General features: G+C 34.7%; 2 protein-coding genes across 4 annotated transcripts; one reads left to right on the plus strand and one right to left on the minus strand.

The window, feature by feature from the left end:
* Positions 1 to 73: 73 nt before the first annotated feature.
* LOC121787340 (probable galacturonosyltransferase 4) lies at positions 74 to 5,795 on the plus strand. The gene is made up of 9 exons (XM_042186046.1): positions 74 to 363; positions 440 to 474; positions 825 to 918; positions 1,004 to 1,215; positions 1,666 to 1,910; positions 3,254 to 3,611; positions 3,972 to 4,538; positions 5,075 to 5,407; positions 5,570 to 5,795. The coding sequence occupies exons 1-8, from the start codon at positions 255 to 257 to the stop codon at positions 5,348 to 5,350; spliced, it is 1,896 nt and encodes a 631-aa protein (XP_042041980.1). The 5' UTR covers positions 74 to 254; the 3' UTR covers positions 5,351 to 5,407; positions 5,570 to 5,795.
* An 865-nt stretch (positions 5,796 to 6,660) lies between these two features.
* On the minus strand, positions 6,661 to 12,647 carry LOC121786036 (snRNA-activating protein complex subunit-like). 3 transcript variants are annotated; one of them, XM_042184547.1, is made up of 11 exons: positions 12,514 to 12,647; positions 11,261 to 11,455; positions 11,085 to 11,140; positions 10,110 to 10,176; positions 9,845 to 10,021; positions 9,643 to 9,731; positions 9,457 to 9,538; positions 8,410 to 8,505; positions 7,583 to 7,708; positions 7,237 to 7,497; positions 6,661 to 7,005 (listed from the first exon to the last, which is right to left on the minus strand). In XM_042184547.1, the coding sequence occupies exons 2-11, from the start codon at positions 11,393 to 11,395 to the stop codon at positions 6,724 to 6,726; spliced, it is 1,371 nt and encodes a 456-aa protein (XP_042040481.1). In that variant the 5' UTR covers positions 11,396 to 11,455; positions 12,514 to 12,647; the 3' UTR covers positions 6,661 to 6,723. The 3 variants fall into 3 exon arrangements, with proteins under 3 accessions (XP_042040481.1, XP_042040482.1, XP_042040483.1); XM_042184548.1 differs by having other exon boundaries at positions 6,661 to 7,027; XM_042184549.1 differs by lacking the exon at positions 12,514 to 12,647 and having other exon boundaries at positions 10,110 to 10,171; positions 11,261 to 11,402.
* Between the last annotated feature and the right edge of the window lie 2,773 nt (positions 12,648 to 15,420).

Genomic DNA, 15,420 nt, shown 5'->3' on the forward strand with positions numbered 1-15,420 from the left:
ATAAAAACAAAAATACTGGCATTAACCATAGTTGCGTTTCATTCATTAATTTCTGCGTTTTAGGTACTTTTATCAGTTTATGCTCAACTCATCTTCTTCTCTATTTCGTTACTGAATCACAGTATAATCCATTTTTACATTTGATTGAATTTTCTGCGCATTTGGTTTGTCGTTTTTTGTATAATGGCGTAAATTGTTACTAATTTCTTCGAGAGGGGAAGTCCAAGATTGGCCGTGGAAGAACAAAGGGAAAGATGAAAATGAAGCTGAGGAAGTTTTTACTTCTCTTTCTGCCGCTGACGTTTGTTGCTCCAATTCTTCTCTGCACCGACACTCTTCAGTTCTACTTCCCTTCCTCTACTTGTAAATTTTCGATCTTCTAGTTGTTTTTGAAAGATGTTCATTGATGTCAGATCCTCACATTTTCTGATATTTGCAGCTAGGAATGAGTTCGTGGAAGATGTTTCCGCATTTGTAAGTTTTGTTTATATATTAATCATATCTGTTCGGTTGTAATGCGGTTTCTATTTGTCTTCCGTCGAGCTTAGATGTTGAATTTCGAGTGTTCTACCACAGGTCTGGGCACATCTGGAATCCACGCTACTTAAATCGTAATTTTAATTAATAAATCCTAATTGGGGAGCAATAAACCCTAATTAGGGATCCGTACACTCTAATTGGAGATTGGTGAATCTAAATTGGATTGAATTGCACACGAGCTTTTGTGTTTATTTCGATTTGCATTTGATTTTGGTGTGCTGTTTTTATTGAAATTTCAGATGTTTCTTGTTCTGGTTTATGGTGATTTTTGTTTCAACGAACAGGAATTATCAGTACCACTGAAAGAACCACTGCGCACATCTTACCCTAGAGCATCATCTGGAGAGATTACTCGCATTACAAGACAGCTAACTGAAGGTTCTATTTTGCTTACCTTCTCGCAGTTGAAATGAGCTCAAACTCACTTGTGAATCATATAAAGTGATTGAATTTTTTGGTACAGATTCAGCTGAAGATGAAACTGAAAACTCATCCAGCCGTGGAAGCAACAAGCAGTCCTTGGATGGGAATGCCATAAGACAGGTGATAGGTAATGTGCATGAGACTCAGGTTGTGACAGGGAAGGGAACGTCTTATAAAATTAAATCAAGGGAGAATGAAGAGATTCTCTCCCTCCATTCTGATGGCACAACAGAAAAGTCTTTAGAGAGAAAGGTGAGATTGCTGTACCTTTTGTTTTCTCTAATCAGTCCTTCAACTTAAACCTTTTTTCAACTTGAGATCTTTCTCCTATGGTTTTATAGTCCTAGTATTTCAACACTTATTTTATGTGTAAAGCTCTTGTTATTATGCTGGTGACAATTGGCTTCGCGGTGCATTAGGAGGAGTCTTAGTATTCATCCTAATGCGAATATGTTTATTGATTGGACCCTAGATATTCTGTAAATCTCGTACATAATAATGCAGTTGGTTTTATCATAGAGTAGTTTTACCCCTGAGCATTTATTGTTATACCTGTAGTTTAAAATTTGGATGGATGCAAATATTTTCTGTTTTCATGTAGATTCTGAATCCTGTGATAGTTTCTTAGCCATTGACATGAATCACACACAACTTTTTAAAGTTGATCTAACTTATCTGTCTTTATTCTGCTGCATCTTTTAGGAAATGAAACATATAAATGGTCCTAGAGAAAAAGTGCACACTAAGACCGAGAAACAGAATGAACGAACAGTTCTTCCAGATGCACGTCTCCGCCTGCTTAAGGATCAACTTATGCAGGGAATGATTTATCTTTCCCTCCCAGCAACTAGAAATAATGCTCAGTTTATTAAGGAGCTGCGGTTGCGTATCAAGGAAGTTCGACGCGCAATTGGGGATTCCACCAATGATTCCGAGCTGCCGAAGAAGTTAGTTTTATTCACTCTATTAATACTGCCATAGGATTTGAATATCTTGATGCGAAAGATATACTAGTGCTTGCTATGGATGGAGTTGGGGTGACACTAAAGGAATTAAGGAACAAACTGGAATCAAATAGAAAACCACCTCAAAAATACAAGTTCACAAGCAATAGCTGCCTTAGCCAAATTGCTGATCTGAACTTCAACAATTATTATTGTAATCCCTGAAATGACTACACTCTACTAATGACAATAAGATTTTGGGCTCCTGAAACATAAGCCGAATCAATCCCTATATTCTAGGAAATAAACCTGAAAGCAAAAGCATGGTACATACCTAACTCAATTTCTAAAGATATCCCAGCCCTTTACTTCAAGTAGACACTATGTGTTACACAGGTTGCACTGCAGCAAGATGAACTGGCAGTCTGGCACTACATCTACAAAAGACACGCTCGGCATCGGAAGACTGGAGAGGCTGTTGTACTTGGTTACTGATGGGAGTGAGTACTGAGTTGCAAATGCCAGATATTGATTGTGCATTTGTGCTCCACGGCCTCTAAGTATCATATTCTCATGTCAGCAACCACCTTCCCTATCGCTCAATGTGTTGTTCCTGAATCATCATGAACAGGAAGGCAGGTCGGATTTATTGATAGAGTTAAGGAACAAACTGAATTATACCTCGAAAGTACAAGTTCACAGGCGATGATACACATCAGTTACATGCCTTAGAATAAGTGGATGGCAGTTACAGAACCCATGATGAGAGAGTGGCTGTTATGCAGTCTTTATTATTAATAATTGTCTAGTTTATTAGTCTTAATTATCATTTGTTGCGTCTTAATTATTGTTCCATTATATATAGTGTCCTAAGGTTAGAAGGAGGGGGGAGATTAAGAGTATTGTACGGCTTTGCCGAGGCTTCCTAGAAGGGAAGAGGGCCTTCTTTAGAAGGAGTTATCTTTATAATTATAGTATTTTGCATTTCACTTCCAACGAGTTCAATATAAATTTCCATTTGCTTCTTTTCTCTAACAGGCGATGCCTGTCTTGCTGCAACAATTCACTGATTTAAACCTCATCAATAATTTTTCTGTCCCCTAACTGACAAAACTCTACATCTTAACCTACTAAAGTAACTGGGGATCTGGAAACAAAGTTCTTCCAATCCCTTTATTATAACCTTAAATAACTTAATTAATTTAAATATAGCTAACCCTGAATATAAACTAACTAGAGATATTAGGAACAATAACACCATCACTATTTGGCCTTGGAAGTAATTGGAGTAGCTCGCATCTTCTTGTTCTTTATCAGTCTCATTTAGTTATGATTTTGCTTTGTAGCGCTCATGAGAAATTGAAAGCAATGGAGCAAACTCTGTTAAAAGGGAAACAGATACAAAATGATTGTGCTGCTATGATAAAGAGACTCCGTGCAATGCTTCATTTGTCTGAGGAGCAGCTTCGTGTCCAGAAGAAACAGGCCTTATTTTTGACGCACTTAACTGCAAAGACAACTCCTAAAGGGCTTCATTGTCTTCCTTTGCGCCTTTCGACAGAATATTTCTTGTTGAACTCATCTCAAATGCATTTCCCTGACAAGGAAATATTAGATGACCCCAAGTTATACCACTATGCCTTGTTTTCAGATAATATACTGGCTGCAGCAGTTGTTGTGAACTCCACAATAACCCATGCAGAGGTCAGGATTTTATTGTGTTGAGTATGTTGATTTGATTTATCTGTTTTTAATATGCTAAGACTTCCTCTGTGCCCTAAAAATAGAGACTTTGGGGAGGTCACACAAGTGTTAATGCGAAATTCGTAAAGTATGGGGGAGAAAGAGAAAAGTAGTTGAAGTAGTGTTAGTGGATAGTGGGACCCACTTCATTAGTAGTGTAATTGTGGTGAAAAAGTTTCCGAAAAACGAAAAGTGGACTACTTTTTGGGGGAGTGACCAAAATAGCAAAAGAGACTATTTTTTCGGGGACAGAGGGAATATAATCCTATTTGATTACGTTCTTTAATTTCCATTATTGAGATTTTCTTTGTCATGATCCAGGATCCTTCAAAACATGTCTTCCACATTGTCACTGATAGGCTAAACTATGCTGCAATGAACATGTGGTTTATAGCAAATCCCCCTAGCAAAGCAACAATAAAGGTTCAGAATGTCGAGGAGTTCACATGGTTTAATTCAAGTTACAGTCCAATTCTTCGGCAGCTGCCATCCACAAATTATTACTTCAAAGGCCGTCGTGCTGAATCTGATTCGGGCTTTAGATATAGAAATCCAAAATACCTCTCAATCATGAATCATCTGCGCTTTTACCTTCCACAGATCTTTCCGAAGCTGGACAAAGTTTTGTTCTTAGATGATGATATTGTAGTGCAGAAGGATCTTACTGGCCTGTGGTCTACTGATCTTAAGGGTAAAGTCATAGGTGTCGTTGAAACATGTGGAGAAAGCTTTCACCGGTTTGACCGCTACCTTAATTTTTCAAATCCTATTATCTCAAAGAGTTTCGACCCACGAGCTTGTGGATGGGCATTTGGCATGAATATAGTTGATCTGAACAAGTGGAGGAAACAAAATATCACCGATGTGTACCACAAATGGCAGAACCTGGTAAGGTTATCATTTACATGTTAGCTGGGAACTCTTTCACTAGGGATATATACATATTCATTAGTTGGCCACAAGTATTGCATGTCAACTTATACCATAGTAAATCTATTAAATTTAGGGTGTCAACTGTTTAAGGGTTGTCATATATTCTTCACTAGTTTCTTAGTCTTACAAAAAACTTGAATAAAAACAAAATCTTAGGCAGATCCCCGTTGGTTATGAAAAAAACAGTAAATATAAACATGTAGTTTATGAAAACGTGCAATTGTATTGAGTATGTCTATAGGAAATTGTCAGCATAGTTGGAAAAATTCTTTCAATTGCATAAGCATATCGATATACTCCTGAGGTTTCTAAGAAATGACTGTTCTATTAATTTTGTTATTAATCTATTCCATCATGTTTGCTCCTTTGAACATTAATTCTTAAATAAATATGTCTGATACTGAAGGAAGCCTGAATTTTACTAAATGCTCCTATATTTTGTTCAAACTTAACATTCCTGAAATCTCACGATAAGTGATATTTATGTGCAGAATCGGGATAGACTCTTATGGAAACTAGGAACCCTGCCACCAGGTTTGATAACCTTTCAGAATCACACCCACGCTCTTGAAAGATCTTGGCATGTCTTGGGACTTGGTTATAATCCAAATATACCTCAAAAGGATATTGAACGAGCAGCAGTTATACATTACAACGGAAATTTAAAACCATGGCTTGAGATTGCCATCCCAAAGTTCCGAAACTACTGGGCAAAGTTTGTGGACTATGATCAGCTATACTTGCGTGAGTGCAACATCACCCCTTAAATGCAAAATGCCACATCGTGATGTCATTCTGGAGTGTCATGGCAGTACATATCCCAGGTCCGTGCTACTTTCTGATGGTCTTTAACTTTTCAAAACTGAAGCATAAGTTGTGTAGGTGTATTTGTTTGTAGTATATACTAGTTTCGGATTTATGTAGAGCAAATGAACATGTATATAAATGATGCCGCATACTATTTCTTTCAACGTTTTTTGTTTCAGTTCATTGATGGTGCTCGGTAATGTCTCGGCCCGGTACAGCTGTTGGTGCAACTACTTTTTTTTTTCAGACATGAACTAGAATTTCTTTACAATATATAGATGTCTACTAGGCTACTACTACCCATACATATTGTTTCTATTAATATTCGTGTTCTGATTTACTTTGTATATGAACCAACTTAAATCAGCAGTAATTTCTCTATTGCCTTGTTACTTTGAAAGCTAACTAACCCATGAAAACAACAATGAACAATTTCATTATCGTTGGATGTTTGTTAAGTCATCTTCTGTTGGTTAGCCCTTCATTCAGTCGAGAATTTTGTGGCTGTTCGCGGGCTTGATTTGATTTGTGCATTGTTCGTATGTTTCGAGCCATGATTGATCTATCGTGCTTTGATACCATGTTAAATTATATTCTTGGCAAACATGGATTTAGTTAATCAGGGTGCCAAAACAATCTTGGCTTTTGTAACTCCATTGATTATGCTTACTAGTACATATTAATGATTCATAAACGTACTAATAATCTTGGCTATGTTATTGAGTTGTTGACTGAAGAGCCACATCTTGTTTTCAAGTGATACATTTTTGGTGCACAATTACAAGGATAAAATTGGATTTATAAATTTTTTCTGTTTCTTTTAGCTTAGAAATTAAAGGGTATGATTGAAAATTATACTTAAATATACTACCAAATAATAATTAGAAAAAAAAGTAGAAACAAAAATACTTGAATTAAATATGTTCTATGTTCTATATCATTCATTAATTGACCATAAATTCCACGTCCATTTTTTAAAAATCATATAGTACCAACGAAAGTCTTACCATGTATAAAATGTCTGTTATGAATCAAATGCTCAGTTATTAAAAAAGAAACATATAAAATAATCCAAACAAATATTTATTGGTAGTCAAAGGTTAAAATGAGTTATTATTTCCCTAGAATGAGAAAGACTTGTTTTAACTTTGAACTACTATAACCCAACTCAATGAACTCTGCATTAAAGGTGGAATACTAGTACTATGTATCATGGAATTTGTGGCTTTTCACTAATGCTTCACAGATTAAATCAGCAATGCCTGACAAGTAAACGAAAACAAGTAGTGCATAAATAAAAGACTCATCTACATAGTGAAGCATATAATAACAATTAGTCATGATGATAATCATAGACACTGAAGTCACTATAAAGCAAAGACCTATCTACATAGTGAAGCATATAATAACAAATATCACAGAAATAACAGGGATTTTCTGAGGCCCATTTATCATCCACAGTCACTTTATCTGCCCTGTAAATTTTGCAAACGGAGCATTTCTTGAATAACAGCTTTGGCTGATACGTGATAAGTGGATAAGCCGATCGGTTCTGTACGTCCTCCGGATGTATAAGCCTCATGTCCCGTAATATGATTAGATGCCTGCAGTTCCCCTGGTGAAACAACATCAAAATACTAATATTTATATAGTTAATTTCATGCTAAAATGGCACTGCACAAAAAAGATGAGAGTCTATGAAGGATTTGAATGAAAGAAGAATTTTAGAGCAATAGCATCAATCCAAGCTGATGAAGTTAGCCATAGAGGAACACATGTTCACACACGAATATGAGATTATGAGTGTTGCGTGACAATCCAAATGAGAATCATTAGAAACAGATACCTGATGACAGTAAAGATACCCAGCACCGAGGTGGAAACGTAAGTCACAGAACCTTGTACTCTGCATGTGAAGAGATTTGAATCTGGGCAACTGCTGCTTATTTTCAGTGCCCAAAATGGCCTTTTGTTTCTTGCGCACCTCACCAGCAACAATGAATTCCCACTTTTCAAGTGCATCATTCTTGGAGTTTTTGAGCCAATCAAGAATAGTTTTGCTGTAGTCCTCATTCGAGGCCTCTCTCATGTCATTACAAAAAACATCCTACAAACAAATGTATCAGGAAGAATCAACAACACAAAGATTTCTTTTTGTCATTACGTCCTCTTTTGCCAGTGAGAAAACTTACTTCAATTAGAAAGTATCCAGAAGGATCATACTTCCCAGCCCTCCTCATTATCTCATCTGTCAAACAATATATTTTGTCTTTAACTTCAGTCAAAAATTGGCGTCCTAGAACCAGGAACTCTTGAGTCTACATATTTTTTAAAAACAAAAATCATTATTAGTTGCAAAGATATGACACATAGAAAAGGATTGAACGGAACAAGAAGAAAATATTACCATGGAAATAACCAGTCAATACCAGGAAGAGGAAACTGAGAACTTGTTTACAAACAATTAGCTCAATGACTTACCATTTTCCCCAGTTACAAGAATTACGAAACCATACCAAACATCATATTAAAATCAAATACAACCATAAATTATTCTTATCTAAGAAATTGGAAGCACAATATCAATTACAATGTTCTTATCCTTAAGTATACCACACTAATAGACAGCAAGTTATACTATCTAATACCATTCCCTAACTGGATAAAATAGTTGAGAGTAGAGAGACAAATAAGGGGTTTTATGAAAGATAAACAAATGGAGCACAATTCACAAATGCCAAAAAGCTAATCTCATGATAGATTTGTGAAATGTAGAATGCCAGAGTATTACTTTATTAATTAGAAAGTTTGGACGTTTTCAGGAAAGCACATAAAGCTCAGGGTACAGTGGAATTTATCCTGGAAGATTGTATGAAAGATAAATAAGGCTTACACCAAACCCAGTAAGGTACATATGGAACAAACGTTCCGCTAGATTCCATCATGAATGATTATCTAATACGTAGCACAAAACCAAACATATAGCCTTCTTTTAGGGTACTACGTAAGAGGAAAATACCTTCAACCCTGTCTTTTTGTTATGGTAAACCTCAAAAGAGAGAACAGCCTCAGGAAATTGCACTGGAACATCACCATAACTACTTGAGGCTTTCACCTGCTATGTATTTAAAAATTTCATTAGATACTAAAACAAATTGGTTTAGCTAATTATGTATCAAGAGTCAAAAACATCACAACCACTTAAAGGTTTAACCCCCCATGGGAGGATAACCAGTGCACTTCAAATAGTACACATGTTATGTTTATGAGTATACACCAAAACCTAGTTAATAGAGAATTTGCCCCTTTAAATTAGAATTCATTGTATTTTATAGTTAATACTAATATTTATCCTCAGTTTTACATATTTGATATAAGATGCTAAAGGGCTCAACATGGATAGATAGATTCGTTCCTCTATCTCACTGACATGTGATCCAACTAGTGCTACCCAGCATGGGACTCACATTCACATCACTGAACAGATGGTAATTATTTTATGTTGTGTTTGTTTATTAACATTCTCCATCAAGCCAAATAATGTTTGAAGATATGGTGAGGTGTCAGGTGAGCTTTCTTGCTAAGTTGCATGTTAAGAAATAGCTATGAGATGAATGTAGAGTACTATCGTTGCAAAAACAAAACCAAAGAGAAAAAAGCTACCATCATAGCAGATCATACCACCCACAAATAAATAAATGTGTATTAAACTTGAAGTCCCAGCAGCAGGACTGTCTAATTTTCCATTTACATCATAAAAGGCTAAAATTGTGGTGATAACATATGCTTCTCTTAAACATCTAAGATCTTATAAAGTTGAAAGCATTAAGTCATGTGATATTGAAAGCATTTGCCATTTCTGAATCGTGAAATTGACTAAATCACTTTTGGCACATGAACTCATAGAAATTTAAAAAGATTGGACCACATACAATATTGAAGGCCACAAAAAAATGGTTAAGGCCAAGGACTAAGCTTCGCACCATGCAGAAAATTAGATTTAAATTAGCCATGCTAATCAGTCTATATCAATAAAATGTGAATATGGAAGGAAAGAATGACAAACCTTTTTTGACACACTGCCCGATTTCAGATGTTTTATTTTTTCAGCTTTTGCATTAACTCCGTGTCCAGGCACCATGGAATTACTAGGGGTATGATCATATGATGTGAAGACGGAATAAGAATAAATTATAAATGCCACTTGTGATCAAATCGATGCAAAACAATCAGCCACTTTTGAGATGCTTACTTGAAGGAATGCAATCTAACACATGCTTTGTCTTCTTCTTGTTTTGACTTAATTCTAGCTAGCTGCTCCACCTTTACCATATAGCTCTCCTGGAAGGAAGGAAAATTTATGGAACACAATTACAAAATATAAACCAGAACAGTAAACACAATTGTAATAAGAAAGAGTCCGGATAAAGAGGTCACTAGTAAGCACTAAGCACATCAAAATAGTCATTCTTTTTGCTAACAGCCTTCCCCTTCTTCTTCTTCGCAGGTGGGTTTTTGTTTGATTCACTTAAGACAATAGCCTTCTTATTCTCTTCTGGATTTTGCAAACAGCTCTGCTCAATGCCAAGTGCAGAGTTATCATTTGGAGCACCTCCGGCCAGTTCATCGACCTGTTATTATACACAAAAAACAGTGATTATCAGGTACTGAATGCTAATTTAAGCTTTGGTTTTTTCGAATAAGTTTCAGATCAATTACCTTGAAAGCTTCTTCAAATGCTTTACTGACCAACTCATCCTCCTGAATTATTTTGAGTTCATCTACACTTTTAAAATGTAAAGTGCACAAGATTGAATATTAAAGTAGAAGTCAGTAATGAACAGTACTGATTGACCAAAATAATTAAACAGAACAAGACATAAAAGTCTCACTAAAAACCACAAGAAAGTCTGATACGCATCAAGAGTTTGGAAGTTAGAAGTCCATAAGTTTGTCTTCATTTATTAGAAGTCTAAAAGTCTTATCCTTAAATATAAGAAGTCAATAAGTCTATCTTTAAATGTCATCTTTATTTCCTTAATATTTTGGGGTCCTATAAATAAGTCCCTATAGATTTGAGAAGAATGTCAAGTCTTGAATTTAGTAAAAGGACGATATTACACCGTAGGACCTCGTGAGAGGAGTGGCCTCACAAAAGAATTATCTTTTGTTTTCTTCCAATTTATATATCAAATATATTTTCTGTTCCCATTATTCGTTGCTAGCCTTCCATCTCCTTTTTACTCTAACAAAGTCATAATTAATAAGGTAAAAAAATAATATAAGTAACACAGTAACCGACGGTGTTTTTAACTTAAGTACCCGCTTTCAAACCAACATGAAACTCACAGAATATAGTATAAACTGATATATAGAAGTGGTATATGCAATATTTATCTTCGAAACCACAACATAAACAAAAATTTATAGGACATTCAGATACCTCAACGTGAATCAGTTAAAAGGAGTTCTCACAACTAGAAATTTAGAATACATTCTGACTGCTTATCGCTCTCTTTCCTAGAGTTCTTTCATTAGCACACAAATTGTTGCAATGGGACGCTTAGATGCTAAATATGGTCAAGCATTAGACATTATTTCATAATATCAAGAAGCTAACTGCATAGCCAACTACATCTAAGCCATTGGATCTCAATGTTTTTAATAAGGATTATGGAAATAAAGAATACTTACGATGTATCTTCATCACACACCTGTGCCATGTCTCCATATACCTCTTCTTTCAAACTCTGCATGAATCATGCAAAAAAACATTGCACAAAATTTAATGGAAAATGCTAGCAATACACTCAAATGAGACAGAAGCTAATGAATACATGAAAGACATGACAAGAAAATTAATAGCATACCTCAAGTTCTTCAGTGACACTAGTTTCGAAGTCCGGGACTCTTGTGAGAGGACCAACAAGATCAGTGACATATATTGGACCACCGAGCGGAATTGAGACATAGAGGTCATCTCCACCCTCATCGTGACCCAGCATTATTGGTTAGCCACTCGCAAGAAGCTGTCTTAGGTGGTGTTGGGTATCACTAGTACAACACTACACACATGCCACCAAATCACATCAGCAAATCTCAAATTTTCAATGTTTAATACTTATATCAGAACTCAGCAGAAACACACATAACAATATTTTGTTTCATGTATCAAGGCCTCAGAGTTAAAACAAAGGTTTCACATATTCACATATTATCGTGCTTGCTTTGTGACCCTTATCGTGCTTGCTTAGTGACAGACATGGGTATGCACACCAGAACATATGCAAATATAGACACGGCTATTTCCCTCGAGAGGGTGCTGCACAGACCACCCGTACCTGTCTCCGGAACTAAGCACTTTGTAGTTTTGTAAATTTCATTCTTTTATAGAAGATAGTCAGCAACGTATATATATGAGTTCTAAAAATAGTTTAAGTTATAATCCCAACAATCCAAAATTTTAAACTTTAAATCCATGTTAAAATTTAACATTTGAACATGCTGTGATCTCTATAGGTGCATTATCTTCCAATTGGCCAACGATTCAGATGTAGTCGTGACTAAGGATACACTCATACAAGTCAAACTTGAATCCATCTTATTCTTGACATAATCAGATAATCTAGATGATAAATTGATATATTGGCAGGGATAATTAAGTTTCTCAATTCAATCATCTCCAAGTTAGTAGAAACCAACCATGATCGCAGTATATAGTAATACATAAAATATAAGTATATATGCATGTGTGTATATCCAGTAAAGAAACAAGTTGCTTCTGTATTATGCAGCAATTGCAGCATATGGAATTCTCCAAAGAATTCCTTTTAGGATATTCACAAGTAGCAAAGGATATTGCTGCAATTCAGTTTTCTGCTCCCTTTTGCATCATAAACAGAAATACAGTCCCAAATTACTACGAAATACCCCTAATTCTAAGTTATAAATTCAAAACGTAGTCTACTAGACAAGTTTGAGCATGACATGAAGTCAATTACTATAAAGTACCCCCAATTCAAGTCATAAATTCTCGTCCCCTTCGCCAGCTCAATTCAACAACTTTCTCCTACTTTAATCTTTCAATTCGTGGAATAAGATATGGTACTTAAAAAATTCTTACCAATTTTTCGCAAGGGATGTGGAGTAATTGTTTATGGAGAATGAGAAATGGAGACAGAGCGTGGCAGGCTAGCGTTGGAGAACTCCGGCGTAAACGGCGCGGCTGGCGATGCTGAAGCGCGGTAAATGTGAGAAATAAAGATGGATAATTTTCTTGGGCTTTTTTTCATTTTAAGAAATTATTTCATTCAGGCCCAACCCAACCTGATAATTATTACCCCTGGGCCCTGGCTACTTCTTAGGAAATAGTATCAAATTTTAGTCCAAGTTTATGATTTTAGGGACGAATTTTCCTAATATAAATAACATGAAACATTAAAAAAATTTATAACCGTCCAAACAATTAAATTTTATAATTTTTTTATGTGTTTTTACTATTTTTCAAAAATATGGATACTAGCATATAATGGTACTCCTAGCATTAATTAATTAATTATCTTGCTAAACAAAAATAAAGTAATATTTAAATTTTACTTATATAAATAATAATTGTTTAAATATTATATATTATTAATTATTTTCCGATCCCAAAAATTTGGTCTTCTGGATATGTCATGGCCGCTCTGTATAAGTTAATTATCCTACAAAAGTGGACTTTGTTTTTCTCATTAAAAATTGGCTTAGAAACTCTACCTGAGAAAAAAGATCAAACAAGTAATTTTTATATCGAATAATCAATTTAGCTAAAAAAAATCAAAAAATTGATAAAAATGATTATCAATTCCACTATTCTGGCATTCAAAATTCAAAACACAGCTATCCATTTCAGAAGAAAACTGTTACTTAGAGGAAAAGTTTCTCTGTTTTCTACTTTCCCAAACGCAACTTGAGACTAACAACAAAGCTCAAGACTATTCATCTAAAATTTCCATGTAATTTCTTTCTATATGATTAATTTCAAATTTCTAAAATTTTACGATTCTGAAATTTTTGTTTGATATTAGATTCATATATAATTTTAAAGTAGAGTTTTTTTTAAAAAAACAAAAAAAAAACTTTGTATGATGACCTTTTACAAATTTTGTCTTATTTAATTTTACCTAGAAGAATAAAGACTATTACTTTTGAAAAATATATAGTAGCAAATTAATTTTATTATTTTTATTTATCTATATATAGTTCAAAATGGAGGACGGATTCATATGTATAACTATTTAATTCACCACTTAAAAATTGAAGTATTAAGTGCATCTAATTATTTTTGCCAACTTATTTTGAAGTTCAATCAAGTGTTACGTTCCTATAAATATTTGGTTCAAATTCATTGGCAACGGTGAATTTAACTCATAAAACATATATGTATCTCATAATGATCTAGAGAGACAATAATGTAGAGAATATGACAACAATATAGAGAGTCTCTCCTATTTTATTTTCTCTCATCTTTAACTATTTATTACTTCCTATTTTTTTCAAAATATGTGTTTAAAACGAAATGCCTCTACTACGTGAGAGAATTGAGTAAATTAGTTTGGAATGGAGGAAGTATATATAATAAAAATGTGAATTTATCAAATTTACGACAATTTATTTTAATAAAAGATGATACCTCAAAATTTAATATTCTGACGCTTTTTACTATTTTTATAAACACAAAAAAGTGCTACACATTTATACAGGTAAGAGGAGAATGGCTTTTCCAATTTTATTAAAACTGTAGGAGTATTAATTTTACAACTTTTGTTAATTCATTTTCTTCCCAACTCCATAGGTGATAGGCATAGCGCTATTGTTGTAAGTTTTGTCCTCTCCAATTTTGAATTCCAGCTTCTTCCCTTAAAAAGTTAAACCTTCAGCAATTTAAACATTAAAGACATTAATTTGATGAGGGCTAAAGGTATCTTCTAATTTTTTTTAATTTTTTGAAATATAAAGTATATTAAAACAAAGTATTATAATTATTGTTTTATGTATTGTGTTGACATGTATGTGTTGACATGTATGATAGATATGTTGATATTAAACTTTTTAGCGAATTATACGAAAACTAAAATAAAAAGTACTTCCATCGTCTGCTTTTATCATCTGAACATATACAATTAGGATCTTATTAGAGACCTTATAAAATGATCTTTAATCCGATATTCCCTTCGTCCTCAAAAATAGACAAACTTGTAAAAGACGCGAGTTTTAATGTGCAAATGGTAGAGTAAAAGAAATATGAGAAAAAAGTACCCCCTCCGCCCCAAGGTATTTGATTGACTTCTTTTTTGCACTCGTATTGAAAAAATTGCAATAAATAGTTAGAGCATCCACAACCGTGCTCTTGCCAGTGGCCGGTTGTGGGCCCGGCCCCACTTTTTCTGCTTGCTCTCTGGCAAGAGCACAACACCCACAGTTGTGCTCTTCCGCAAGGACAAGCACAATTAATTTAAAATTCAATTAAACAAAAACATTTCAATAATACTAAAATTCATTAAAAAAACCTAAATAATATTACAAATGACAAATAAAATAAAAACGACATAATTAAAATCCTAAAAATTAAAAATTACATAATTAAAATAAAATTAAAAAAACCACTAAGCGTTGCCGAATTTCGCCCACATGTGTTTGATTAGGTCTTCTTGTAGTTGATTGTGGATCCGGGTATCGCGCATTGTGTGCCTTGTCTCGATTCTCTGGCCAACCGTCGTATGCTCGCCTCGGCGTGGGGGAGACCTAGCTGTTGAGCTTCCGGCTTCGTCCTCGTCGTAGAAGCTAGCCGCCCTCGGCCCTTCGTCGGCTTTAATCATGTTGTGTAAGATAATACACGTGAACATGATGTCGGCGATATTATTCACGTACCATAGCCGAGCCGAGGACTTAACAATGTTGAATCGGGCTTGAAGGACCCCGAAAGCTCTTTCGACGTCTTTCCGTGCGGACTCTTGACGCTGCGCAAAAAGAACCCGTCTTGGGTCGTGCG

The sequence above is a fragment of the Salvia splendens genome, chromosome 22 (assembly GCF_004379255.2).
Source record: "Salvia splendens isolate huo1 chromosome 22, SspV2, whole genome shotgun sequence".
Lineage (NCBI taxonomy): Eukaryota > Viridiplantae > Streptophyta > Magnoliopsida > Lamiales > Lamiaceae > Salvia > Salvia splendens.